The sequence below is a fragment of the Lissotriton helveticus genome, chromosome 11, assembly GCF_964261635.1.
Source record: "Lissotriton helveticus chromosome 11, aLisHel1.1, whole genome shotgun sequence".
In the NCBI taxonomy this organism is placed as follows: domain Eukaryota; kingdom Metazoa; phylum Chordata; class Amphibia; order Caudata; family Salamandridae; genus Lissotriton; species Lissotriton helveticus.
The window spans coordinates 538,898,377-538,925,865 of record NC_136072.1 but is presented as its reverse complement, the minus strand read 5'-3'; the positions used below and the strand labels follow the sequence as shown (position 1 = coordinate 538,925,865).

The following is a 27,489-nucleotide window of genomic DNA, read 5'->3' as shown; positions in this document are numbered from 1 at the left end:
GACAAACACTGAAGGAGGAGCCGGTGTGAGAGGCAGGAGTCTGGGGCAGTCCAGGTAAGCCCACCTGCATCTTCAGGAGAACCACTCGCACTGATGGAGCCAAAGAACCCATAGATTTTCCCGGGGACACATCAAAGGGCAAATATTGTCTCCTGAAAAATATTTCTTTGCTGCAAGGAAACATTGGGAGCAGGAAAACTTGCTGATGCAGACGCAAGTTTTACAATTATTGGCACTGCTTCAGAAGATGTATTAGGAATCCCCTCTCCAATCCTCTCTTTCTCTTACTGCTGTGGTGTGAAGATGGGGATGGGTGCCTTTGATTTTTGGGGTGAAAGTGCCATTTCTGGTGGGGGATCTCGGAGAACAGCTGTTATCGGAAGACTGTAATTTTGACTTTGATTTAGAAGTAAGATGCTCCTTATTTAGGCCACGGTCAATTTGGCCTCCTTCCAACGGATTGTCTTTGAGTGCAGGATGCGAAAGGGACGTAACAAAGATCCCAGCAGCACCTATTCAGCCCAGGGGACATGACCTATTTCTGAGATTATGGGAGTCTTAGGGGGTTCTCACTGCATTTTGCAAGGGATGGCCCCATCTGTTTATGTTGACATAAAAGTCAATGTTGCATGAAGCTTAGTTCCCAAACACCACATATATGGCAAATGTATGTCTTTACTAGACAGCCATCTCCAACACTTTCAACAAAGCTTGAAGCCTGAGTAATTTGGTGGAGCCATGTTCCGCGAAAAAGTTAGGAAAATGGTAAACTGTAGAGAAAAAGACATGTCAGCTCTGGATCCAGGTGACATTTTGAGAAAAACTTGAAATTATGAAGGATTTGGTGGAGTAAATCTGAAGTGTGTTAAAAAACGAACAGACATCACCAATGCCAGCTGATGACTCTGTAGTCCCGCTGTATTCCATGCTGTGATGATGTCAAACAGATCCACGGCTGGGACTGCTGTGGTGGCACCTGGCGCTAGTGATTGTGATTAGCCACAAATCTTCGGTATTCAACAAGGGGCCTAGGGAGGGCCCATAATGAGGAATCTGTGGGAAGGAGTATCTGTTAGAACCTGCTCTTGTGTGTTAGCCCTCCCAGAGTATCTGTGAGACCCCTCCTGCAGTTTTTGCAATAAGCCCCATCGTGCTCAATTCTTGTCAATCAGTCTTTGCTCCCATTCCCATGACATCCCTGGGCACCATCCAGATGCCCTTGGCCCCTCCCTGGTTTTATCCGACTGCCCTTGATTCTTAATCCATCACCTAGTACCACTCTGAATCCTCCCTGCCCATTTCCTTGAGTTTGTGGTTGCATCTTCCTTTCATTGTTCTTGTCTATCTTTCATGTGGGGTTTTGCTGCCCCATGGTTTCCCCTACTAACTGTCCAACTGGGAACTATCTCTTCGTCCTCTCCAATGCCTTCACTCAACACTCTGACTGAAGTCATTATGATTATTTCCTGTGTTCTCAGGACCCACAGTTGCGTTGCTGTCTTTCTCCCATGATCCTAAATAGTTTTGTGTCATCTCTACATTGTCACAATCCACCAGAGCTCCCAGTAATATCCACCTACCTTAAAGCATATCCTTGACTCCTGTAGGCTCTTCGTGTCTTCTCTCGAAAGTGTTTGTGGCGGTCTACACCTATTTTTTAACTTACCTATCTCTCCCAGTACCTGTCCTTCCTTTTTCATCTCTCACAGCAGAATCCTCCAGTCTCTACTCCTGTCCATCACCTCAGTTTCAGCAAGCCCGCCATAGCCCCTCAATGCTGTCAGTAGAACCTGAACCTACCTGTCCCAGTTTCTGTCCATTACCCCAAGTGCTTGTGAACCCTCCCTGCTCCCTGTTTACCATCTATCCCTGCATTGAACTTCTCCTCCACAATACCTGTAGCCTATTGCTATATTTTCCTGGTGCCTCCCCTCTTTTCCATGACCACCCCTCCCAGTACCCACAAATTCTTTCTCCCACACACAGGGCCTGATTCACAAAGGGTCTCTGCACTCATGGCGGCGGCCCCACAGTCGTGGGGGAGTCTCCTCACTTGGGGCAGATGCTTTGCAATGAGAATTCTCACAGCGGAGATTCCGTCCTGAGTGTAGAGACTACCCCACCCTGTGGGGCCTCTGCCCCGGGTGTGAAGGCCCTTTGTGAATCAGGCCCACAGTGGTTTTGGTGACAGCCACCTGATCTAGCATTTGTCTGCTGCCTCTAGCGCCTCTGCACAATTCTATCCTCCACTTCTTTCACTGGCACCCACATGCTGTTGCCCCTCAACCCCCAGTACACGTGGACTCTTCATTCACCCACCTGTCCTTGTTTTTGTCCTCCACCTGTGGCAGTAACACTGGGCCTTCGCTGACCCAACCCTCCAACCCCTGCCTCACATGCCCCTTGTGACACTCACCTTTCCTTGCTTTTGTCCATCACTCGCAGGAGGACTGGGGAGTCGGTGATCCGTGCCTGCACTCGCTGCTGGGCTGCAAGAGACGAGAGTTGAATGTCCTGGTCTTGTTCTCCTCCTCCTACTACAGCCTGGCTTGGGCTGTCACTGGCTGCCATGATCTCCTCTGACCTCTGAACCTCCTCATGGTCCAGTGAGTCCCCCATGCCATTGAGGGCATCGGAGTCCACTGTGTCATCCTCTGGCCCCGGGGAGTCCTCATACCGCTTGTCCAGGCCCCGGCCATCCGTGGTGGCATCTGAGTCGTCGGCCTTGCTGCACTCCAGCGAGGAGTCCTCAGCTGTGACCAGGGACGGAGTGAGGCCCGAAGCCCACACCTGCATGTCTGACATGTCCAACAAGCCGTCCTGCTCACCAGCCGCCATTGGAATGGCGTCCAAGATAGCCACTTCATTCCAGTACTGGTCCACGCGCAGGGGCGATGGCAGTGTGTAGTGCATGGACGCGGGAGAGAGCAGCTCCTCCTGCATCGAGGGATAACCTGCAGGGACAGAGGAGGGCACACTCCAGAAGCTGTTTCACGCTCACACACGTACAAGAGCAAGCTGTACAATCTCAGGCACCAGCTGAGATGTCACCCCAATTTGCTGCTCTTTCTACCTCAACTTCCAATCTACCTCATGAGGTGCTATGTCCTGCGCCTCACCAGTTATAGAAACGATGAGGAGCTACGCTTCATGTCTCAACACTCAAGCCAACTCACACAGTGCTGCTCCTTGCATCTCATCAACTATTGACACTGCAAATACTGCTCTTTGGATTGTATTAGCCTGAGCCACCCTTTGTTGTGGTCCCTGCGACTATCCAGCCATAACCACAAAGAAGTACTGCTCTGGGTACCGCACTGAGTTGAACAACAAATGTTAAAATGTGTGAATTAATGACACGCACAACAGTTTAGATAGGTATCATTCCGGAAAGTGCTTCAACACTCATCAGGGGTAGTAAGCGCAATATAAATTCAAAGCCTTCCCTCTTCTATCCTTCTACTTTCCTTTTCAATCAAAATAACAGACTAACATGTCCACAGCTCAAGGTAATTTCATATTTCCCTATACTAATTCACCACTAAACCTTTTTGTGTTCCGTAGTAGCGTGCTACTCACAGAAAAAGCGCTTCAACGCCTTGTCTGGGATAGTAAGTGCTACATAAATGCAATTACAATAGTATACAATACAATTTCTTGCTGTGCCATTACACAGAGGGACCAGATACATGCAAATGTCTTGGGCACACACAAAAAGGGACGCTGCACCCCAAACTGCTAGGCTAAGACCACTTAGAAATAGGGACACAGGCAACCATAAACTGGTTACTGCCTCATTGGGCATTGAGGAGCGACTTGAGTCTTTATGGCAAGGGGAGTGCAGGACACACGACTCAGCATATCCGAGTAATTACTAGTGGCTGGGGTTGATTCATGCTTTTCTTCCACACCCGTACATTTCACTCAGCGAGTAACCCAGGTACATGGGAATGGTACAAGGCTGGAACATATCTGGAATTCTTTATGTTACAGAGTACATGGGATCTGGAAAGCAGTTCAGGCTATAGTGCCCCTTGTGGAGTGTGACCAAGGTTGATTTGCACATGTTTGTAACATGTTTGTTGTTTGTAACTGTACAACGAGAAAAAGACACAATGGATTGGAGTTTTTCCTCACCAGTCCTATGTTCATAGTCTCACAACAGTGTCACAAGGGTGTTTGACCTAAAACGCCTCTTCCTGTGTCTCAACCTCTTGCCATAAATGCAACTCATTGTGCTTCACAGCCATAACCCCTGGGTTGCTGATCTTTGCACATAAGGAGGTGTTGATTAATACCCCATCATCAGCCATACCATCCTGAGGGTTTACTCAGTGTGTCTCACCAGCCATACCATACAGAGGTGTTGCTTCATGTACCTCACCTGCGATAGTCAACAGGAGCTACAGTGCCACTGTGATGACTGTGGACACTACTCCACCCGGAGATATTGTTCTTTGAACCTCACCAGCCATAGCCACTCAGAGGTGTTTCAAACATTGCCATTCCAAGGCAAATGATTGAAATTCCTGTACAAGTTATTTCCTTAACGTTTAGTATGCATACTTCTTTCCGCTATTCACCTTCTAATTGGGTCTGAGTAAGTGAGTGATCTGTGACGTAAATGACCAGAGGAGGTGTAAATTCAAATTTGGTGTAAAAGAGAGGCTGGTGGAGATTTACCTCTTGTCACTGTAGGTGGATGAAATCATGATTTTTTATGAGTATGCAGTCAGCCTCTGGATGAGACAGGTGTAAGCGTACTAGCGTCTGGACATTGGTAATGTCTTCCTTGCCCCAGAGTGTGTTAAAGTGTTATGATTTTCCTTTCTTAAACACCCTGAGAACTAAAAGCTCTATTTGTCAAGGGCGAACAGAAAAACTGCTGCACTGACTTGTGTCATGTTTATAAGCATGTAAACATACCCAGTCATTTTAAGCTGGGGCCTACCACAAGCAGACCCTTGTGCACAAGTGACACTGTTTGGCAAGCGGGCAAATAAATGTAGATTGGCACACCGGTGGGCTATCTGCACTGCCACTGTGGACTGATGACATATCTGTGCTTTGACTGCTGTTGTGAACCACAGACTTCAACACACAACTCTGGTGACAAGTGGATCTCGCAGAGTCCCACGCATACCACTATGCAAGGGGATACAACACCAGTAGTTGCGCCAACGCCCCTCTTTTCAAAGCATACCACTCCGCTCCCTGCCTTTAAATTGTGATGATCTGGCTACCAATTTACTTTGTGAATATGGAATAAGAAGAATATGGGGGAGGTAATTTCTACTTGAATTTTTTGTTCGGAAGGATGTAAGTAAACTGTTTCTGACATTCTTAAACATCCCTAATCAATGCCAGCCTCAACCGTCTGGTAAACACAGACTGTCAGATATGTATGTTTGGAAAATATAGCTGTGGAATCATGGACACTGAGGTACCTAGGCAGCACCTTTGCTCAGCCAGAGCATTGGACACACTAGGCAACCCTGGGGTGCAAGCTTGCCAACCAAAATAAGCTTTGGCAAATCCAATGGGTTAGGCTTAATGTCCTAATATGTGGAAAGAATGAGCTCTTTGCATGTGTTAACATGTGAAATACAGAGCTATTAGTTTGAGAAGAAGGAAACAGAAGCTGGACTAGAGTACCAGTATCATACACAATAAGTATGGATGACAAAAAGAAACAAAGACATAAACCAAAACAAAAACACCAAGGCCAAAGAAGACAGTTTTTGTTTTATTTCTGTGTTTCTTGTGCTTCTCCATCTTTATTATTCAAGATCAGTGCCACTGCAATTGTGCTTTTATGTAGCCGAAGCGTTTTATGTATACTCATAAAATGGGTGAACAAAAGAAACTGAGCCATAGAACACACAATTAAAGCCAATAGGTCTTGCCTATGCGAGATCTATTGGCTTGGTCAAAGTTTTTTAACCATGTTGCACAGCAGAGCGGCTGCAGCACAACTAGGCTGAAAGTAAACTAAAAAGGAGCAATGACGCAGCCAGTACTGACACATCATAGCACTTTAATTTTAACTTGGAGCCATTCTATGCAGCAGCCAGCGCTGCTGTACAATATGAGTAAAAACATTGAATAAAGCCAATAGATCTCACATAGGCGAGACCTATTGGCTTGGTTGTTCTTGTTTATATTAATGAATAAAATTATGTTATTACCCATCATGTTGAGATAGCTGTTTACCTGTACTGCAAAGGTACAACGCTTCAGCAGGATTACTGCGTAGTCGCGACTATTGCTCCCTCTGTAATTGCGGATAATGTGGCTCAGCGAGAGTCCTAGAACGACCCATCTGACATGTGCAGATGAATAAGTTACTTACGTTCGGTAATGCCTTATCTGATAGAGACTCTACCTTACCTCAGATTCGTTTACTTAGAATTATCCCCACGCTTCAGACTGAATCTGGAAATTTTTAGTGAGCAGTACCCCTGCGTGCCGGAAGGTGGAATGTGCCAGTGTTTACGCGGGGAGAGGAGGCTTGGACCACCAAGCTCTCAGGGTAGGGCGTTGCATAAGGAAATAGGGCCCCCCCTGGGGTGGGTCGATGGTGGCAGGCAGTTGTCATGTTCATAGGAGCCTCTGTGCCTGGCTTGAACCAGGTCCCAAGCAGGATGTTCGTAAGGGCGTCATTAAAAGGGAGAAGTGGTTCTGAGGGGGTCACTCCCAGCTGAAGCACCTCTGTCAAGATGCTAGTCTTGACTGCCACTAAGGGCTGGCTAAGGTCCAGGACCTCGGCCGCCCTTCTCAGCACCATAGCAAAAGAAGCCCCCTCCTCCATAGCCACTGTAGGAGGAGAGAGCCTGCCAATATCTGGAGATGTGTCCAGTTCACTGCTGTCCGCCACTTCCTCACACCAGTCCATGTTGGGGTCTGGGAAATGGTATTTCTCAGAATCCAGTGGCCCATTCCTCCCCAAATCCTAGCCCATAAGAATAGGGCTCAAGCTCCGGTCTGGAGGGCAAGGCTCCAGTCGGCACTGGAGTCGATGTCATGTGACATGCCTCTGGCTCCGTATCGGAGTCAGGGGTTAGAATGGGGATGGCGTGGCCTGATGGTGCCGGGAGTGTCGACATCGGGACTGGCGTCGGGGAAGGTTGAAGTGGAACTACCAGTCTGGATCCATCCATGGATTGAAGAAGCCCGACTGGCACCAAGGGCGGACCTGCCAGTGTGGAACCAGTAGGGGCCTCTCCCAAACCTGCAGGGCCTGAAGGCGCACCATCGGGGACAGGTTACCCAAATATGAGTTGCTTGGCTTCATAAAATTCTCGGAGTTGGGCGGGGGCACTCCTATTCCCTGATAATCAGGGAGGCATGGAGCCCGCCCAGGTGCAGGCTCAACTGCGGAGCCAGGCCTTGAATGACGAAGTTCCCTCGTCTCATTGGATAACTTTGAAAGACAGGGTGAAGTCGAGGACCTCTTCAACTTCTGGCTTTTCTTCTTTCTGTGGGACCTGACCAAACGACCAGACAACTGCTACTGCAATGAAGACCGATGGCTTCGCAATCAATCTCTGAACCATCCTTTCAACCGGGATCGAGACAGTCGTTGCGTCGCATGTTGAGCAGCAGGGAGCCTAAGGGACAGCTCCTTCAAGGCCCTGGGGTGCATGACATGGCAGTCAACGCAGGTCTTCGCGAAGTGGTCGCACTCCAGACACCACAGGCAAACAAGATGCGCAGCCGTCGCAGGGCTTTAAGCCAGCTTTCCTAGTGGACATCCCTGCCACACCAAGAGAAAGATTTAAAAATACTTCGACAAAATTCGAAAAAAGGGTAGTCAAAAAATTATAGGGGGAGCTCTCTGTGGATCTTCTCTGACTGGTTTGGAAAGAAAAGAACTTATGTTAGCGTGCTGATGACGCCACGTAGAGACGAACAGCGCCCACAATCAGCGCACAGGAGTACTGCTCATAAAAAATTTCCAGATTCAGTCTGACACCTGGGGGTAATTCGAAGGTAAGGAATTTACGGCTAGAAGTCTCTATCAGATAAGCAATACAAATGGCTGGAAGACATCTATCTGTGGAGATGAAGTGTACAGCTCATTTCAGAATATTCTGGTGGAACATTTCTACTCTGATCCTAGACTAGTAAATTCAAACAAGAAAAACAGAAAACGGCGTAGTACACTCCTTCTTGCAGAGGAAGGGCATGTTTAGTTAATGTTGATGAAAACCTGTGCCAGAAACAGCTGCTCTCTCTAGAAAAATGCATTGAAACAAGCATGCTGTGTCAACGCCTGGATGCTCACATCTTTTACTGATTAAATGAAAAAAAAAAGATTTCACTAGAATTTGTGTTTTATGATTTTTGAGGAGGCTGTTATTCTGTACTCAGAGCTGCTGGCCTTTATTTGACTTTGAAACCCCAGTATCGTAAAGCATCCACTAACCCAAAACTATTGACGCTGTACAGCAATGCACTAAAAAAACAAGAAAACCAAACACTTGCGAGAGCTATTGGTTTAATTTATTTAGTGTTGTACAGCACTATGATTGTACAGTATGTTTAAAGTTTTAATCTAAATTGCTATGAAACATTCATTGTTCTTTTGTAATTTATTAATGCGTGAGGGATGGTATGAGCTTTCAAATAAAATGTCAAAAGGAAGGGAAGTAGCAACATGTCTTAAACAAGCATTTACAATGCAATGGTTTTGCCTTTGTTAAAGTTAGAGCTATTGGCATTGCTCTTGACATTATTTTTATTTATGTTTTTTTTAACATAAATGGCATTGTCATTTACAATAGCAAATTCAACCACTCATCTAACCCATCTGAACACCCAGCCACTGATCCACCCGCTCATCTATCTACGCATGCGCTTGCCAATCTCTTCATTCACCCACCCAGCTGCCCACTTGACCATTCCGGTACCCACTCATCTATCAAAGCAGGCGCCCGCCGACCTCATCATACATCTGCTCCCTCGTCCCTCCCTCCAGCTGCCCACCTACTCATCCATCCACTCATCCTTCCACCTATTCATCCATCCGCTCACACATCCATCCGCCCACTCATCAATCTGCTCATCCTTCCACCCGCTCATCCATCCTCTCACTCATCCATCTGCTCATCCTTCCACCTACTCATCCATCCACTCATCCTTCCACCTACTCATCCATCCATCCACCCACTCATCCATCCGCTCATCCTTCCACCTACTCATCCATCCGCCCACTCATCCATCCGCCCACTCATCCATCCGCCCACTCATCCATCCGCCCACTCATCCATCCGCCCACTTCTAGGATGGTCAAACAGTTTGGAAAATGTTTGCAAAAACTCACACACTCCTGAGCTTGTATTTTCTCACTGCATGTTGCACGGACGGCCCTCGCAATGCTCCTTTCCTGCGGTGGTAAATGCGCCATTCTGGCAGATTTTCCACTATTGTAAGAGCAATTTATGATCGAGTTTTCTATTGCAATGGCATTTTTTGGGTGCCCACGGTCTGCTTGTTTGACTCTGGCCTTCTAGGTGCCTTCATAACCTGGTCACAACAGCATCTCTGGGTCTCAGCAGCCCTTTAATACTCTAGTGTGCAATGTATCGATGCAGCGCCTGCTCACGCCCTGTGCACTGACGATGATTCAATGCAGTGCCTGCCCACGTTGCTGTGCACATGCAGGGCCTGTCTAGCCCCTGACCTTACATGCCATTGTGTACAGCTTTACAATGTATCAATGCATTGCCTGCCCACACCCCTGTGCACTACCTTCGCATGCTATTGTGCTCTGCCTGACAATGTATCATTGCAGTGCCTCCTCACGACCCTGTGCACTGCCTTTCCATGCCAATGCAGTGCCTGACATGTATCAATGCAGTGCCTGTCTATCCCCCTGTACCCTGCCTTTACATGCCACTGTGCACTGCCTGATAATGAATCCATCCAGCGCCTGCCTACGCCCCTGTGCACTGTCTTTCTATGCCCCATGCTCTGCCAGTCCGTGCCTCCGTGCCGTACCTGGCCATGCCCCATGCTGTGCCAGTCTGTGCCCCCATGCTGTGCGTGTCCCGTGTTGTGCCAGTGCGTGGCCGAATGCTGTGTCAGTCCGTGCCCCGCGCAGTATCCGGCCATGCCCCCATGCTGTGCCTGTCTGTGCTCCCATGCTGTACCGGTCTGTGCCCCGTGCAGTATCCGGTCATGCCCCTTGCTGTGCCTGTCCGTGCCCCCTGCGTGCCCCCATGCTGTACCGGTCCGTGCCCCCATGCTGTACCGGTCCGTGCCCCCTGCGGTGCCAGTCCGTGCCCCCGTGTTGTGCCAGTCCGTGCCCCCATGCTGATAGTTCGTGCCCCGTGCAGTATCCGGTCATGCCCCCATGCCGTGCCTGTCTGTGCCCCCTGCGGTGCTCGGGCAGCAGGGCACAGTGTGAGGGGCAGGAACCGAGAACTAGGAAGAGAGTGAGGGACAGTGAGAAGGAGGTCGGTTGGGGCGAAGGAGGGGAGAGTGTGCAGAGCGCCAGGACTGACAGTGAGGAACGGGCAGACAGGCGGCAGCGAGCAAGAAGGGAGAGCGAGCAACAAGAAGAGAAGGAAAACGACAGCGCAAGGGTGAGAGGGACGGGCAGAGAGGGAGTGGCGGAGGGCGGGGAAAGAGAGAGAGGGGCACCGAGGGGAGAAAGAGACAGATAAGAAAAGCATTAAAAAAGAGGAGCGGGAGGGCCTTGGCGAAGGAGAGGAGCGGAGAGGGGCGGCCACAGAGAGACAGGGTGAGGGAAGGGTTAAGACTAAGAGAGTGCGAGGGGACGAGTGAGCCACGGAGAAACACCGAGGCAGACAGAGAAGACAGAGCACGGCGTGTGTATGAGAGAGACAGAGAGACTCGGAGAGCTGCTCTCAGACGGGGGAGTGCGGGGGTCCCACAGCCCCCATCCCTGCGGCCCGGGGCGGAGCTGAAGCCAGCGCCGGAGGAGGAGGACAGAGGGAGTAGTATTCCGAAATGTGGTGTTGATTTAAAGACTTCTCTGTTCCTATTCTCCGGCGAGCCCTGCCAAGTACAGAAATCTAACTGGGCCAGAGCTCAACTCCAAAACAGTGCCCCGGAGGCACGGGCCAGGAATGCGCTTGGAGGAATGTGATGTCAGCACCACATCTGAGGCGCCGTGGCGGGGGTGAAGATCGGAGGTTGCGTGTAACTAAACAGCACTCATGTAAACAACTCTCAGTCACACCTCAATCCCGTTCCTCCGAACCACTGCTCATCTAACCCAAACCGCACTCATCGAAGCCACTCTCGGCCAAGTCACTCATGTAAAGCACTCTCAGCTGAACCACAATCGCATTTATCCTTCTCCTGTAAGCAGCACTTAATTAAATTACAAACATCTCCTTTGAATCGCTGCTACATTCTCAGCCATACCCCTGTCATCCATACCCCTCTCATTTGAGATACTTTCAATTCAGCCGCAGACCAGGCACTCGTCTAATCCAAACTGCACCAATCTAAATTACTGCCCATAAGGCCCCCTTGGATAGTCCTCAGCCAAGCCCCCTATTTACATTGCTGGAATCAAAGTGCGACCACGAGGGGGGAGAGCGGGAGGGGGGACGGCGGGAGGGGGGACACGGAGAACTTTAAAACTCACCGGACTGCTTAGGCTTTCATTACCAGGCTCCGGGAGGAAGACAAGACCACACGGAGAGCGGGAGGGGGGAGAGCGGGAGGGGGGACGGCGGGAGGAGGGACACGGAGAACTTTAAAACTCACCGGACTGCTCCCAGGAGGCGGACTTTACCGGAAGGCATCGAACACGGACAGTGGGCGGGCGGGAGAGAGACGGCTAAAAAAAACAAGTCAGGTCCCGGGCCGCGCTGTGATTGGCTGACGTCACGGGGGTGTCCCGGGCCGGCAGCCAATCACAGCGCGGCCCGGGAATGACGTCACGTGGGTGTCCCGGGCCGGCAGCCAATCGCAGCGCGGCCCGGGACAAAGGGGCGGGGCTTAAAAAAAGCACCAGAAACGCCCCCGAATCGCGTTTTCAAGAGAAAGCGCGATTGACAGCCTCTGTCTCCCAATGGCTAGCCTCCATTTATGGAGCTAGCCAATGATAGACAGAGGCGGGTCATCACCCGACATAGAACTCGAGAGGTTTTGCTAGCGCATGCGTACTTCGTACGCATTGCTAGGCAAAACCTAAAAAGTATTATGATATAGCGACCACTGCACTTTTTTATGGGGGGTTGGCGGTGCTTAATATAGAGAATGGAATGGGTAGTGGTAGGTATTAACTAAGGTGGATAATGGGTAATGTGTCAGTAAATATGGATCATGCTTATTGGAAAGGACTGTTAAATTTAATTTAGGGTATAATGTAATTTGAATTGATGAAAATGGTGCAAATAATCACAACGGCTATCTCAAAGACAATGCCCGGCTGAAGGGTCCACAAGGAAACTTGAATGATGTTATTATAAATACACATGCATTTCTGTGCTCAAATGAGAGGAGCACTCTGCTTAAATGGCTAAGTCATCACTGCGTCGGAGTCTCAGACCAGATAATTCCAGTTTTCCCTCTGTGAGGAGGGATACTCAACTTGTGACCAAGATAGGAACCTGCATACGTTTACCTTCAGGTAATGGGGAGTTAGATTATCCAGTAGGGGATTCTTGGCAGAACACCCGCCTTAAGTAACTAGGTTAGGGGCACACAGTAGGACTACACTATACCCAGTACTTATATGTCAGCATATATACACTGTCTTAGCACAATGGTGGAATCATTTATTCTCCAGTATTGAATCTTTCATAGATTCACATGCTTGTATCTTCCCCGTCGTCAAGGTGGGAGTCTCATGGTAACAGACTGACCAAAGCAGTACCATAGAGATGAAAAAACTGCATAGAAAACCCCATAGGGAATGAAATATTTGGTAACCAGACCTCCTTATTGTTTGGTCCAAAGCTCAGCCAATCAGCAGCAAGCCCTGACATCACACTCCCCAGCAGAACTCTCCTACCTCAAATTTCCAACCGCCTTCATGTGAGAAAGGAGTCTCCCTGAGCTCTGCTCAGTTTGTTCCTGTGTGAACTTTTGACCTTTTCAACTGCTGAATTCTCTTCTGGATTAAGGTATTGTGATCCATCTTATACCTTATAATGGCTGAAAGCTCTAAAAAGAGGCTATTCAGGCCTTGCAGATCCTGTGGAAAAGCTAGGCTCTTTTCAGAAGATCCTCACAAGGACTGCTTATACTGCCTTCACCCCAAACATGTAGCAAAGGACTGCAAACAATGCAGAACTTTTTTCTGCTAAGACATTAAGGGATCGTGAGGCACGTCTTCTGTTGTGGCTTCAGAAGAAGAAGGCCACCTCAGATTCGGAATCAGAGGAGGAATCCACTAGCCAGACTTCCAAAAAGAGGAAATCTTCTGCTTCAGAAGAATCTGTGGATCCTAAAAAGCTGAAAACCAAGGGAAAAGAAGCTTCTTCTCTTCCCCAAACTCCTTTGAAGAAACACTCTGGCCATAGGGGAGTGTCTTCTGCCCCATCATCCAGCACTGTGGTGTCCCCCTCTGTGGCTACTGTCAAAAGGTCAACGATACCGTCGACGACAACATCCTCGACTACGACCGTCTCGACGACGATGGCAGCATCGACAGGTACCAAGTCTGTATCGTCGTCGACGACTCCGTCGACAGGAAAGGCTGCATCTCCGTTGACGAGACAAACGACAACGTCGACGGCAACAACGTCGACGGCACCGTCGTCCGCTATCCCGTCGACGACCTCATCGACGATCATTCACATCCCAACGACGAGAGCCTCGTCGACGAAAACTCCGTTGACGAAGGCTTTTAAATCTCCGAAGTCAAGGACCTTGATCTCTATCAGATCTTTTCACGCGTCGACGGGCCCGTCGACGATAAGGAAATCTTCCGAGTTCACAACATGGACGAAGATATCTCCGCTACCTCCATCAAACTTACTGGAAATGCAGGAATCGGACGATGAAGAATCTTTAGGGGTAGCGTATAGTCCCTCCCAGCTGTAAATCAAGAGTCAGGACACGGATGAAGAGGAAGTATACTCCTTTAAAGATACTACTCAGACCAAGTCTATGAGGTACGAATCATTTCAGGAACCTTGTGACTACGAGGAAGAAGAACAACAACAACAAACTGAAGGAAGGGAGGAATCTATATCAATGCCGGCATCGCTAGTAACGGCTTGCGTCTTATGATTAATGATTACTACCGTCGCTTCCCTGAGGCTAACGCCACTAATCGAATGGCTCAAGTGGTTCAGCCTCAAGCACCAGTAGCACACTCGTTACCCGCAGTGCAAAAAGTGCGTTCTCCGCCGATAGTCACAATAAGAGATGACTTGGCTGAGAGCGATGGAGATGATCAACCGGAGGAAGGTGAACTTTCTCTAAGACGCTCCGGCTGGAGTCGAATAGGATGAGTACGTTTTACCAACAACCCCTTCTCCATCTCCTTCACCAGCAAATTCGCCTCCTCAAGACATTGGAGGATTTCATGATATTATCGAAAAGGGTGCTAAAAGATTCGAACTACAATTGCCGGTTCAAGAAACAGAATGCTTCTTATATGACTTTAAAGAGGACTCAAGAAGGTCAATCAGATCGATCCCAATCATACAGCACATATGGGATGAGGGTCTTAAAATTCTGAAGACACCAGCTTCAGTGGCAGCGTCGGTCCCAAGGATTGAGAAAAAATATTGAGCGCCAGAAACTTCTCCTGAGTGTTTGATAGGACACACACGACCAGAATCGGTAGTGATGCAGGCAGCGCAGAGAAACTCTAAAAAACCTGTCTCCACATCTATGGGTCCGCCGGATAAGGAAGGAAGGAAGGAGAATGGACGGAGCGGGAAAGAAGTTTGCAGTAATGGCAGCCTCTGCCATCAAGGCGGCAAATGCTATGGCTCTCCACAGCTTTTACAACAGGCAGATGTGGTCAGATATAGCGCCAATATTGGCTCACCTACCTGATGATAAAAAAGAAGAAGCATCAGCAATTCTACAAGATGGAGCAAAAGCGGCCTAGGAATCCATCGATGCCGCCATGGATATATCTTCGATGGCTTTTCGCCAGTTGGCTGGAGCAGTGGCGCTTAGACAGCAAGGTTGGCTAAAACCTACCTCTGTTAGGCCCGAGGTTCAGGCCAAGATAGCTGACATGCCCTTTGATGGGGAAAATCTTTTCGGGAAACACATAGACGCCGCACTCCAAGGCATTAAGGCAGACATGTACACGGCGCGGGCGCTGGGGTCCCTTCAGCAAGGAACATTTCAATCCTTTCGGAGAAGAGGAGCTAGAGGGCAATTTGGTCAAAGATCATCGTATCAGTCGAACAGGTACCAGCCTTACAACCAGCAAAATTACCGGCAATATCCGTCTAATCAACAATATCGATCCTCAAATACCTCTTTTCAACAGCAGTCTAGAGGTAAAACCACGGCTAGAGGCAAGGCACAACAATCTAATAGGCGACAATGACTTAACCAGGGCGCCCTCCACCTGGTTTATACCCGACAACGACCATTATCTGTCTCTCTTCTCGAAGCATTGCATGTCAATAACATCAGACAAATGGGTATTGGATGTAATACACAACCCTAGAGTTCGTTCAAATACCACCAAATCATCCCCCAGTTTTCAAACAACACCACCTCTCAGCACTAAGAGCGGAAGTTCTATCGCTTATATAGAAGGGGGCTATAGAGGAAGTTCCTTTTCAACAGAAAGGAAAAGGATTTTACTCACATTTCTTTCTGATAAAGAAAAAACAGACTTCAAAATGGAGACAGGTATTGGACCTAAGGGATCTGAACCAGTACATCAAGAACATCCCTTTCCGTATGCTGTCACTGCAGGAGATCCTCTTGCTCCTACGACACAAAGATTACATGGCATCACTGGATCTTATGGATGCCTATTTCCATATTCCAATTCATCTGAAGCACAGAAAGTATCTGGGTTTTGTAGTGGAGGGACGCCACTTTCAGTTCAAGGTGTTGCCACTTCGGCCTAAAATTGGCACCACGGGTCTTTACAAAATGCATGGCTCCAGTTGCAGCTCACCTAAGATTGCAGGGGCATCAAATGTTCCCCTATCTGGACGATTGTCTCATAAAGGGTCCATCTTACAGGAAAGTCCAGATCTCATTAAAATGCTGCATGGATCTCTTTCAACGCCTGGGTCTGCGACTCAATCTAGAAAAATCATCAATGGTACCCTCTCAATCGCTTCAATTTCTAGGGGCGTTACTTTGCACAAAGGAAGAGAAAGCATATCCGTCGGAGGAGCGGATTCTGAAAATCTTAAATCTGGCCTCAACCCTGCAGTCAAAAAAAGTACACTTCAGTGAGAATATACGAATGTCTGACAAAATATCGAGATTCACAATATCGACGTACAAAAATATCGGAGCAAAAATATCGAAATCAAAAATATCGGGTTCCTATACTTAACTAGATATATACACAAATATCGATTTTTTAATATCGATATACAAAAACATCGTTTACTTTTATATCGACTACATTAACATCGGAAAACAAAAATATCGCTATCTACAAAAAATAATGACATTAACTATAATATCGACATCAAAAATATCGTGCACTTCAATATCGGATTATCAGCTATATCGACTTTTTATATGCATCTGTTTGCATAATTAATTAACGTTTTATATGTTTTCACATCTAAATAAACACACAATACTTAAATTAATACTATAGACACACTATTAATTTGTCAAAAATATCCTATTGGTATAATTATATCACCTACACATATAAAAATATTCTATAGTACTTTGTATAATTTTATAATTTGTTTTTGTTTTTCACTTCTATTACAAAGTAATCACAACTGAAATTCAAATATACTAACTAACCAATCACAAACCTAATTTTTTAAATGAACCAATAGCAAAATAATTACTACTGACACTCCCCTATATAAACAATTAAAATCTAAGCACAAACTACTTGCCAAAAGTCACTGAAGGAGATTCATCTCTATCCGAATTGCTGCACAACAACTAGAAGAACCAGACTATCAACCTACTATCACATCTTCTAAGTAAGTAAATAAAATAGAAAATGCATTATTTGCTAATACTACTTACTTACCTGCTAAATACCCAGTGCCCCTTTGCTATTCATACTACTTAACATGCTAAATATTTATATGAAACTATTTTTTTTAGATACAACGAGTACTGAATATTCTACTCAAAATAACTGTGAACAAACCCTAGGAATACAGATTCTAATAACTATGTAAGTAATTTCACATTGATTCATTATGTGCACATAAATCTAAACACACAGAAATAATGACTTTTGCCCCACATATTTCTTTTTTTCTGTAGATTCTACTACTGAAAACTGCACTACTAATGAACTAAGGACATCAGTACTATTTCTCCAATACATTTTACTACGTAAGTATTATGCAACTGAAATAAATGTGGAAAAACAATACAAACATTTAGAACTGTTCTAAATATGTTCTATTATATATTGTTTATTTACAGAGCAAACACAACGAATAGATATACAGACATAATACAGAACTCCACATTCTGAATAATACAGATAATAATCACAAAGTAAGTATATTAAAGAACATAATTACCAGATAATCTATTAAAAAACATACCAACATGGTGATTATTCTAATACATATGTTCCTTTTTTATTTAAGGTAACACTACAAACTACTCTCCAGAAGCTGAAGAAACAACTATACTGGCAAAGACCAACCTAAAAAAATATGTAAGTATCTTCACAATGTGAATCATGAAGATACACTTTTGTAGTAGAAATGAGCTCTAACATTGCAAATGTACCGAAACATTAATTAATAATATACTACTTTCATGTTTTTCATAACAGCTACAACAACATCACAAATAAATATCCCCAACTAAAGAAGCAAGCAGCTCCTAATTTTGCTGTAAATTCAAAAACACGTAAGTATAAACATTCCTACTTATCACTGACATAGATTATTTATCACATTTAATTTGACATTAACTATTATATATACATTTTATAGATATACAAAGTACAAAATGACCGAAGGAGCCGAATTTGTGACCAGCCAGAAAGGAAAACTATTACTATGCTACATGGGTTACACTTATACACAAGAAAAGCAATATGGCATGCAAGTTAATTGGAAATGTTGTAAATATTATTCTAACAAGTGCTATGGCAGAGCAACAACTAAAGAAGCTACAGTACTGTATACTAGGGAACACAATCATCCACCTAATGTTACTGAAATAGAAGTTAGAACAGCTTTGGAAAATATAAAAGAAGCTAGTACTGGTTCCCAAAAGCAAACAAATGTCATTTTAAAAGAAGCCATTCCTAAAATCCCAAAAACTGCCACAACTCAAATGCCAAATATCCTCTCCTTAAAAAGAACTATAGCACGAACTAAAAAAGCTACTACTTCTACAACACCATCTCCCAGAACATATCAGGATATAAATTTAACTGCTAACCAAATAATAACTTTAAATAAACAACCATTTATAGTTTACGACAACGAAAACAATGACAAAAGGCTTATAATTTTTGGTACCAGTATGAATTTAGTTAAACTGCAGCAAAGCCAATATTGGATGATGGATGGAACATTTAACATCTGTCCCAAACCATTTTTCCAATTATACACAATACATGGCCTCTACCACAACTGCAACATACCTTTGCTATATGCACTATTACCAAACAAAAATAATTCCACATATATGGAATTAATAAATATAATTAAACAAAAAACTAATGATTTTTCTCCTGAAAGTATCATTCTTGATTTTGAGCAAGCAATGCTCTCAACTATCATAAAAATCCACCCCCATACCTGCATTCAAGGCTGCTATTATCATTTAAACCAGTGTTTATGGAGACACCTTCAAAAAACTACCCTAAGTGTCGAATATGCTACAAACTCATCTTTTGCTTTCCAAATTAAAAAACTCATTGCACTTGCTTATGTACCTGAAACAGACGTAGCTGAACACTACAACATTCTTATAGACAGCCCCTTCTACAAACAAAATGAAGCTAAATTAAGTCCATTTCTCGACTACTTTGAAGACACCTGGGTAGGCAGACTCCACAGATCTGGCCACAGACGAAATCCCAAATTCCTCATACCCTGGTGGAACGTTTACAGAAGTACCCTTAACGGAGATTCAAAAACTAACAATGCAGTGGAAGGTTGGCACAATGCATTTGTACAATCAACTGGCAGAACCAAACCTACTCTAGAACATTTCATTAAATGCCTACAGAAAGAACAGAGCTACCAGGAATTTAGAATGGACCAATCTGTAACTGAACTTGTCCCTAAAACATCAAAGCAAAATAAACAAATGCACAAGTACCTGGAAGAACAAGTTAAACTTTACCCTAGTACAAAAGGCATAGAATACCTAAATATCATTGCCAAAACACTACTCTAATTAATTCCCAAAATGTTATAAAACACTAAAAGTATCACCTAAGTATGGAAAAATATGTAACGTGAGCTTCTAAAGTATTTAATGTATGCAATATATAGAGATATTATTATAATATATGCACACATTAAAACTAAATAACAAGTAAAAAACTATTCCATAATAAAAATAACATTACCCACCCACACAAAATAAGAAAGCAAGGATTTACCAATCATGTTGTCAATCCAATAACCTCCTTGTCCACCAAAGTAATCCAGGTAGTGCCAAATTAACCCCAAAAAAATGTAAAAATACAACTGTTCCAAAATTAAGACATCCACGTTATCCAGAGCCATCGAATAAGCATAAAAAACCCGAAAAATTTGAAAAATAGAAAGAATCGCTCCAGCAAAACCGAAAAATGTAAAGAAGTGTTTGTAAAGCAGTGTTGAATGAAACAAACAAACACTTCCTTTAAAAAAAAACGGAACTTCCGATGTAGCGTACACCTATGACAAAAACATAGAAAACAGACATTCCCACCCACATTAATTAGCTAGTAATTAGGTACAAACATATTAAAATAGATGATTTCACTTGTAGATATACCGTAAAAGACTAAAATTCACTCTATATATAATGAGTTAACTAACTAACACTACGTGTATATACCATAAGTAATTATCTGTTTTCGAAATCTAAAACATACCTCCCTCACATTCAACAACACAAAATATAAGGTCACTAATCTCAAAACATCATTAAAATACACATAAAACATATAAAATAAACCTTACCTGAAGCGACGTGAAGTGTCTCCCAACCGCGATCAGCCCTTCTTCCAAATAACCCAAAACGACCTAACCCGGTTACAAAATAAAGCACCCAAATGCAATAAAATAGTCCCAAGTATAAAATATAATATATATACTTCACTAAATATGCAAAAATGAACATTAAGTTTCTATTATTGTAAAGAAATATTTACTTTAATCCTACAATGATTTGATTAACAAATATGTAAATGAATGTAATAAATACATATTATGAAAAGAATAATATTTATATTAACAATGTATAGAAATATAACTACATTGTCAAAAATTATAATAATAGAAAAATGTGTTAAAAATATGTGACTCACATAATAAATATTTTATGTATTGAAATAAAGTGTAAAAAATACTTTTGTTATTTCTACATTTCTTTATGAAATTACAATATGTAAAAGAGATAATAAATAATATTCATTTTTGTACAAAAAGTATGAAAATAATAATGCTTCTGTATAGTTGCTTATCATTGTGTTTATAAAATATGTTTATAAAACCAAATGTAATAAAAAGAATTTTGTAATGAAATAACATTTTATTTGTGAAACATAAATAAAAATAATGTTTCTACAATCATGTTGTACTATTTGTATCATTATCTTACTATAATGTAACAATCTTATCAGAAATTTTGCACTGTATATTAAATGTGAGTATATGTTGGTGTCTAATAATTTAATTATTACTATACCAAATCCAGCGTACATTAAATTAAAACTGACCCTGAACCCAAAAAATACCCCTTTACCCAAAAACAGAAAACTGACCCTGAACCCTAAAAATACGCCTTTACCCAAAAACCCAAAACTGACCCTGAACCCTAAAAATACCCCTTTACCCAAAAACCCAAAACTGACCCTGAACCCTAAAAATACCCCTTAACCCAAAAACTGAAAACTGACCCTGAACCCAAAAAATACCCCTTTACCCAAAAACTGAAAACTGACCCTGACCCCTAAAAATACCCCTTTACCCAAAAACCCAAAACTGACCCTGAACCCTAAAAATACCCCTTAACCCAAAAACTGAAAACTGATCCTGAACCCAAAAAATACCCCTTTACCCAAAAACTGAAAACTGACCCTGAACCCAAAAAATACCCCTTTACCCAAAAACTAAAAACTGACCCTGAACCCAAAAAATACCCCTTTACCCAAAAACTGAAAACTGACCCTGAACCCTAAAAATACCCCTTTACCCAAAAACTGAAAACTGACCCTGAACCCAAGAAATACCCCTTTACCCAAAAACTGAAAACTGACCCTGAACCCAAAAAATACCCCTTTACCCAAAAACTGAAAACTGACCCTGAACCCAAAAAATACCCCTTTACCCAAAAACTGAAAACTGACCCTGAACCCTAAAAATACCCCTTTACCCAAAAACTGAAAACTGACCCTGAACCCAAGAAATACCCCTTTACCCAAAAACCGAAAACTGACCCTGAACCCTAAAAATACCCCTTTACCCAAAAACTGAAAACTGACCCTGAACCCAAAAAATACCCCTTTACCCAAAAACTGAAAACTGACCCTGAACCCAAAAAATACCCCTTTACCCAAAAACTAAAAACTGACCCTGAACCCAAAAAATACCCCTTTACCCAAAAACTGAAAACTGACCCTGAACCCTAAAAATACCCCTTTACCCAAAAACTGAAAACTGACCCTGAACCCAAGAAATACCTCTTTACCCAAAAACTGAAAACTGACCCTGAACCCTAAATATACCCCTTTACCCAAAAACTGAAAACTGACCCTGAACTCAAGAAATACCCCTTTACCCAAAAACTGAAAACTGACCCTGAACCCAAGAAATACCCCTTTACCCAAAAACAGAACACTGACCCTGAACCCTAAAAATACCCCTTTAACCAAGAACTGAAAACTGACCCTGAACTCTAACAATACTCCTTTACCCAAAAATAATTATTATTATGTAATTACAAATTAATTATTAATTAATAATAACAATAAAGTTAATATATTTGCACATTAGCTGTAAAGAAATAAATTTAATTATTAATATTATATTTTCCAAAATAATTTACAATAAGTAAAAAATATATATTAAACTAAATGAAGCTAATTAATATAATTAACTCATTTATATTAATTAATTACCAATTAATTATTATTTAAAAATATGTAAAAAATTATATTCATTAATTAACTCATTAATATTAATTAATTATCAATTATTTATTCTTTAAAAATATATTCAAAATTATATTAATTAATTAACTAGTTAATATTAATTAATTACCAAATAATTATTATTATTATTTAATTACCAATTATTTATTATTTAAAATTATGTCCAAAATTATATTAATTAATTAATTAACTAATTAATTATAATTAATTACCAATTATTAATTTTTTACAATTATGTACGATATTATATTAATTAACTAACTAATTAATATTCATTAATTACCAATTAATTATTATATAAAATAATGTACAAAATTATATTAATTAATTAACTAATTAATATTAATTAGTTACCAATTAATTATTAATACTTTTTTTTACAAATATATATTAATTTATTAATTATTTTTAAATTACTTCCCACCCTTATCCCCTATAAACCCAATAACCCGCTCCTAAAACTATATATGTTTTTTAAAAATATTTTTATATTAAATATATTGTAATTTTTTAATATAGACCTTTTTATCAAATTTTTATTTACAATTATTATATTTTTTCCTACACTATTTATTTTTTCCATTACTACACGATATTTTGTATTGTCGATATTTTGTCATACGATATTATTTTTTTCGATATTTCTACTTACTTACCTATTACGATATTTTTGTATCCGATATATTTGCTTCCCAATATTTTTTACCTTCGATATTTTAACTTCGATATTTTGTCTTTCCGATATTTTTTTTTCGATATTTTGTCTGTGTACCAGAATATACAAATCCTTGTTGGGAATGATGTCTTCCTGTATCCCACTGGTTCCAAACTGCCGCCTACAGATGAAGCCTTTACAGGAACTACTAGACGATCAGTGGATTCAATCTCAGGGGTCATTAGAGGATCGGATCACCATAACTCCTCAATTGAGGAAGGCTCTGTCATGGTGGAAGCTACGAGAGAACCTACAAGGCTTGGCTTTCGAACCCCAACATCACGGTTATGTAATGATGTCAGACGCTTCGCTGCAAGGTTGGGGGGCGCATCTTCAGGAACTAGAAATCCAGGGTAACTGGTCCGAGCAGGAAGCACGATTACACATTAACATGCTGGAACTGAAAGCGGTATTTCTGGGCCTAAAGGCTTTTCTTCCCAGGATATGCGGCTCTACGGTGCTGATAAAAACATATAGTACAACGACAACGTTCTACCTCCTGAAACAGGGAGGGACAAGATCGAAACCACTCTCGTCCCATGCTCAAAAGATCTGGAGATGGCTCATACGTCACAACATCTCTATTCAGGTTCAACACATCCAGGGAATACACAACACAAGGGCAGATGTCCTAAGCAGAACAGCCAGTGTGTCCCATGAGTGGGAAATAGATCAGGCACAGCTACAACGAGTCTTTCAGCGGTGGGGCACGCCAACATTAGATTTGTTCGCAACCCAGGACAACTCAACGTGCGACCAGTTCGCAAGCAGATATCCACAGATGGGATCTTTGGGAAATGCGCTGCATCTGAGATGGACAGGAATGTTCGCCTACGCGTTTCCTCCATTCCCCTTGATTTCAAGAGTACTTCGCAAGATGAGGTCGGAGCCATGTCATGTGATTTTAATAGCTCCAGCTTGGCCGAGGCAAGCATGGTTTTCAGAGCTTCTCCAACTTTCAGTGTGCAACTGGATAGTTTCTGATAACTCAGGACCTGATCTCCATGAACAAAGGTCAAATTCTCAACCCAAATTGAATATCACTGAACTTATCAGCTTGGAACCTCACGAGCATGAGTTAAAATCTCTGAACATTCCCCAAGATTGCAGGGACATATTATCTCAATCTTGAGCAGTCTCCACAAATAAAACATATGTGGGAAAATGGAAAATGTTCTGTCAATGGTGCGCATCTCAAGAGCTACATCCTTTCGCAGTTTCTCCAGAGCAAATCTTGCCATATCTTCTTTACTTGTCGAAAGCTGGTCTTTCACATGCCTCATTGAAGGTGCACTTAGCGGCAATTTCGAGATATAGGAGAGTCCCAAATCAGCCTTCTCTCTGGTCGCATAGAGTGATCAAGGAATTCATCAAAGGACTTTTCAGGGCGTTCCCTCCGATCCAACGCCCTCCGATCCCTTGGCATCTTAATACAGTACTGTCGCAACTTATGAAGCCTCCATTCAAACCAATACATAAGGCAGACCTGCAATTCATATCTTGGAAGACAGCATTGCTTTTGGCCCTCACATCTGCGAGGAGGGTTAGCGAAATACAGGCTTTCTCAATAGCAGAACCCTTTCTTCAGTTTCGTCAGGACAAGGTGATATTAAGGACGAACCCTAAATTCATCCCTAAGGTCCCCACAATATTTCATCTCAATGAACCGATAATATTACCTACTTTCTTTGGAAATCATTCAACAGAAGCAGAGAGGGCCCTACACTCACTAGACATCAAAAGATGTTTAAAATTCTATATCGACAGGACAAAACCTTTCAGAAAGTCAAAACAGCTGTTTATAGCTTTTGAGGGACAGTGAAAAGGACTACCTCTATCCAGATCAGGAATTTCAAGATGGATTACATCGGCTATTGTCAAGTGTCATGAAAAAGCCGGTAATCCACTGCGCTCCAAAGTACAAGCGCATTCCACTAGAAAGATGGCAACTTCAACGGCCTTATTTGTAGGAGTGTCGCTGCTAGACATCTGCAGAGCGGCGACCTGGAAGAGCGTCCACTCTTTTACTATGCATTACTGTCTAGATACTGCGTGGAAGGAGGATATGGCAGTGGGGCAAGCCGTTCTTCGGCGTCTATTCCAATAAGGTATTCTTTTTTCTATTCAACTATTTTTCTAAGTATGTAAATGTGTATATATTCATAAGTCTACAAAGGAATAATTACAAGAATACACAGACTGATGAACAATGTTTATTTTATGTTCTAATTTTTAGTGCTGTTATATGTGAAATATATTCTAATTTTTCAAGGTTTACAGCGATTACCAATTTATGGTGGATGGTGTCAAATGGTTATGGCATCACAGTGTTTAGGAGCAGAACCAGAATGCTAAGGTTCTATCCTGGAAACGCTATGATTTTTTGGTACCACTTGCTACTCTGATACAAGCATGTGAATCTATGAAAGATTCAATACTGAAGAAGAAACTAGTTACTTACCTGTACACTATAGTTCTCCAGTATTATCTTTCATAGATTCACATGCGCCCGCCCACCTCCCCGTTTCTCAGGTAGAACCTTTTACCTCTGGGTATATCCATGTCTCTCACTTGGGGTTGGAAATCTGAGGTAGGAGAGTTCTGCTGAGGAGTGTGATGTCAGGGCTTGCTGCTGATTGGCTGAGTTTTGGACCAAACAATAAGGAGGTCTGGTTACCAAATATTTCATTTCCTATGGTGTTTTCTATGCAGTTTTTTCATCTCTATGGTACTGCTTTGGTCATTCTGTTACCGTGAGACTCCCACCATGACGACGGGGAAGATACAAGCATGTGAATCTATGAAAGATAATACTGGAGAATTATAGTGTACAGGTAAGTAACTAGTTTCTTCTGTTCACCGTTCTTATATTGCTAATCACTTTTATCTGCTTCAGTCTATTAATCATTTCAGTGCATATATTTTATACAAGCCCTTTGTTATAGACAATAGTCTCTCCCAAGCAACAGCGCATGCGCTAGCACATGCTCTCACAGGCTCAACCCTAAAGCTGCTCACACCAAGGCCAAACAAAAGGTTTCTTGTTTTAAGCCTGTATTTCTTGTGGTTGCACATCTTTATTATGTATGATCAGGGCCTCTTGAACTTAACGATTATTAAGCCACAGTGTTTTATGCGCAATGAACAAGTTACTTACCTTCGGTAACGCATTATCTGGTAGAGACTGCCCTTCTTTGCTCCCACATACCCCACAAAAAGTTGGTCATCCACCCGGAACTCTTTTGTGCGGTCAAGGTAGAACAACAATGCTCTTTTTGGGTTCAGTCGGTGGAGACGCTCCTCTTCCTTAGAGGGATGCGGGGAGCAAAGAATGTGGGCAAAGTGATGGAATGACCCAGATGGAATGGGGTTACAGCCTTTGGCAAAAAGGATGCTCTGGTGCAAAGCACCACCTTGTCCGAAAAGGATATATGGTAAGGAGGCGAGCAAGATAACGTCAGCAACTCACTCACCCTCCGGGCAGATGTAATCGCCACCAAGAAGGCTGTTTTGATGGTCAACAGCCGGAAAGGACAATTGTTTAAAGGCTCAAAAGGAGCACACATTAGATAGGTAAGGACCAAATTAAGGACCCACGGTGGCATGCCAAAGGGAGTAGGTGGAAATAAGTGAGCCAGCCCTTTTAGAAATCTATTTACAATTGGAGACTTGAAGAGATGTCTGGTCTGGCAGCCGCAAAAAAGCAGACAGAGCAGAAAGGTAAGCCCTTGAGGGTTCCTAAAGCAGAACCCTGCTGGGCAAGGGTTAGAATGAATAAAAGGACAGTAGAAAGAGAAGCAGAAAGAGGGTCAATAGACCTTTATGAACAGTATAACACAAGCTTCTGCCACCGGCAGGCTTATACTGTCTTAGTGGAAGGCCACCTGGCCTCCAGAATAACGTTACAGACTTCGGGAGGAAGGCCAAAAGCTATCAACTGCCGCTGCTCAATCTCCACGCATGGAGGCGCAGAGTTGACAGGTTCAGGTGGAGAACCCTCCCCTGATGCTACGACAGAAGATCCTCCCGAAGGGGCAGCCTGATCGGAGGATCAACACTCATTCTCAGAAGCTCTGGATACCAGAATCTCCTCGCCCAGCCCGGAGCCACAAGAATGACTTGGACCAGGTCATTCCTGATCTTCTTCAGAACCTTTGGCAGGAGTGGTATGGGCGGAAAGGCGTTCAACAGGCCTGAGCTCCACTCGCGGGGAATGGCGTCGCGGAGCGATAGCCACCTAGGGAACCCCAGCGCGCAGTACCGTTGACACTGCGCGTTCTCTTCGGAGGCGAAGAACTTTACCAAG

The 27,489-nt window shown here is 43.2% G+C and overlaps 1 protein-coding gene across 3 annotated transcripts in view; it reads right to left on the bottom strand.

Moving 5' to 3' along the window:
• The window catches only part of ANK1 (ankyrin 1), a 1,318,767-nt gene that overhangs the window by 152,769 nt on the left and 1,138,509 nt on the right, over positions 1-27,489 (bottom strand). For all 3 annotated transcript variants that reach the window (XM_078666235.1, XM_078666236.1, XM_078666234.1), the window contains one exon: positions 2,417-2,954. In XM_078666235.1, the coding sequence (XP_078522361.1) occupies positions 2,417-2,954 (538 nt within the window). The remainder of the gene's footprint in view (positions 1-2,416; positions 2,955-27,489) is intronic.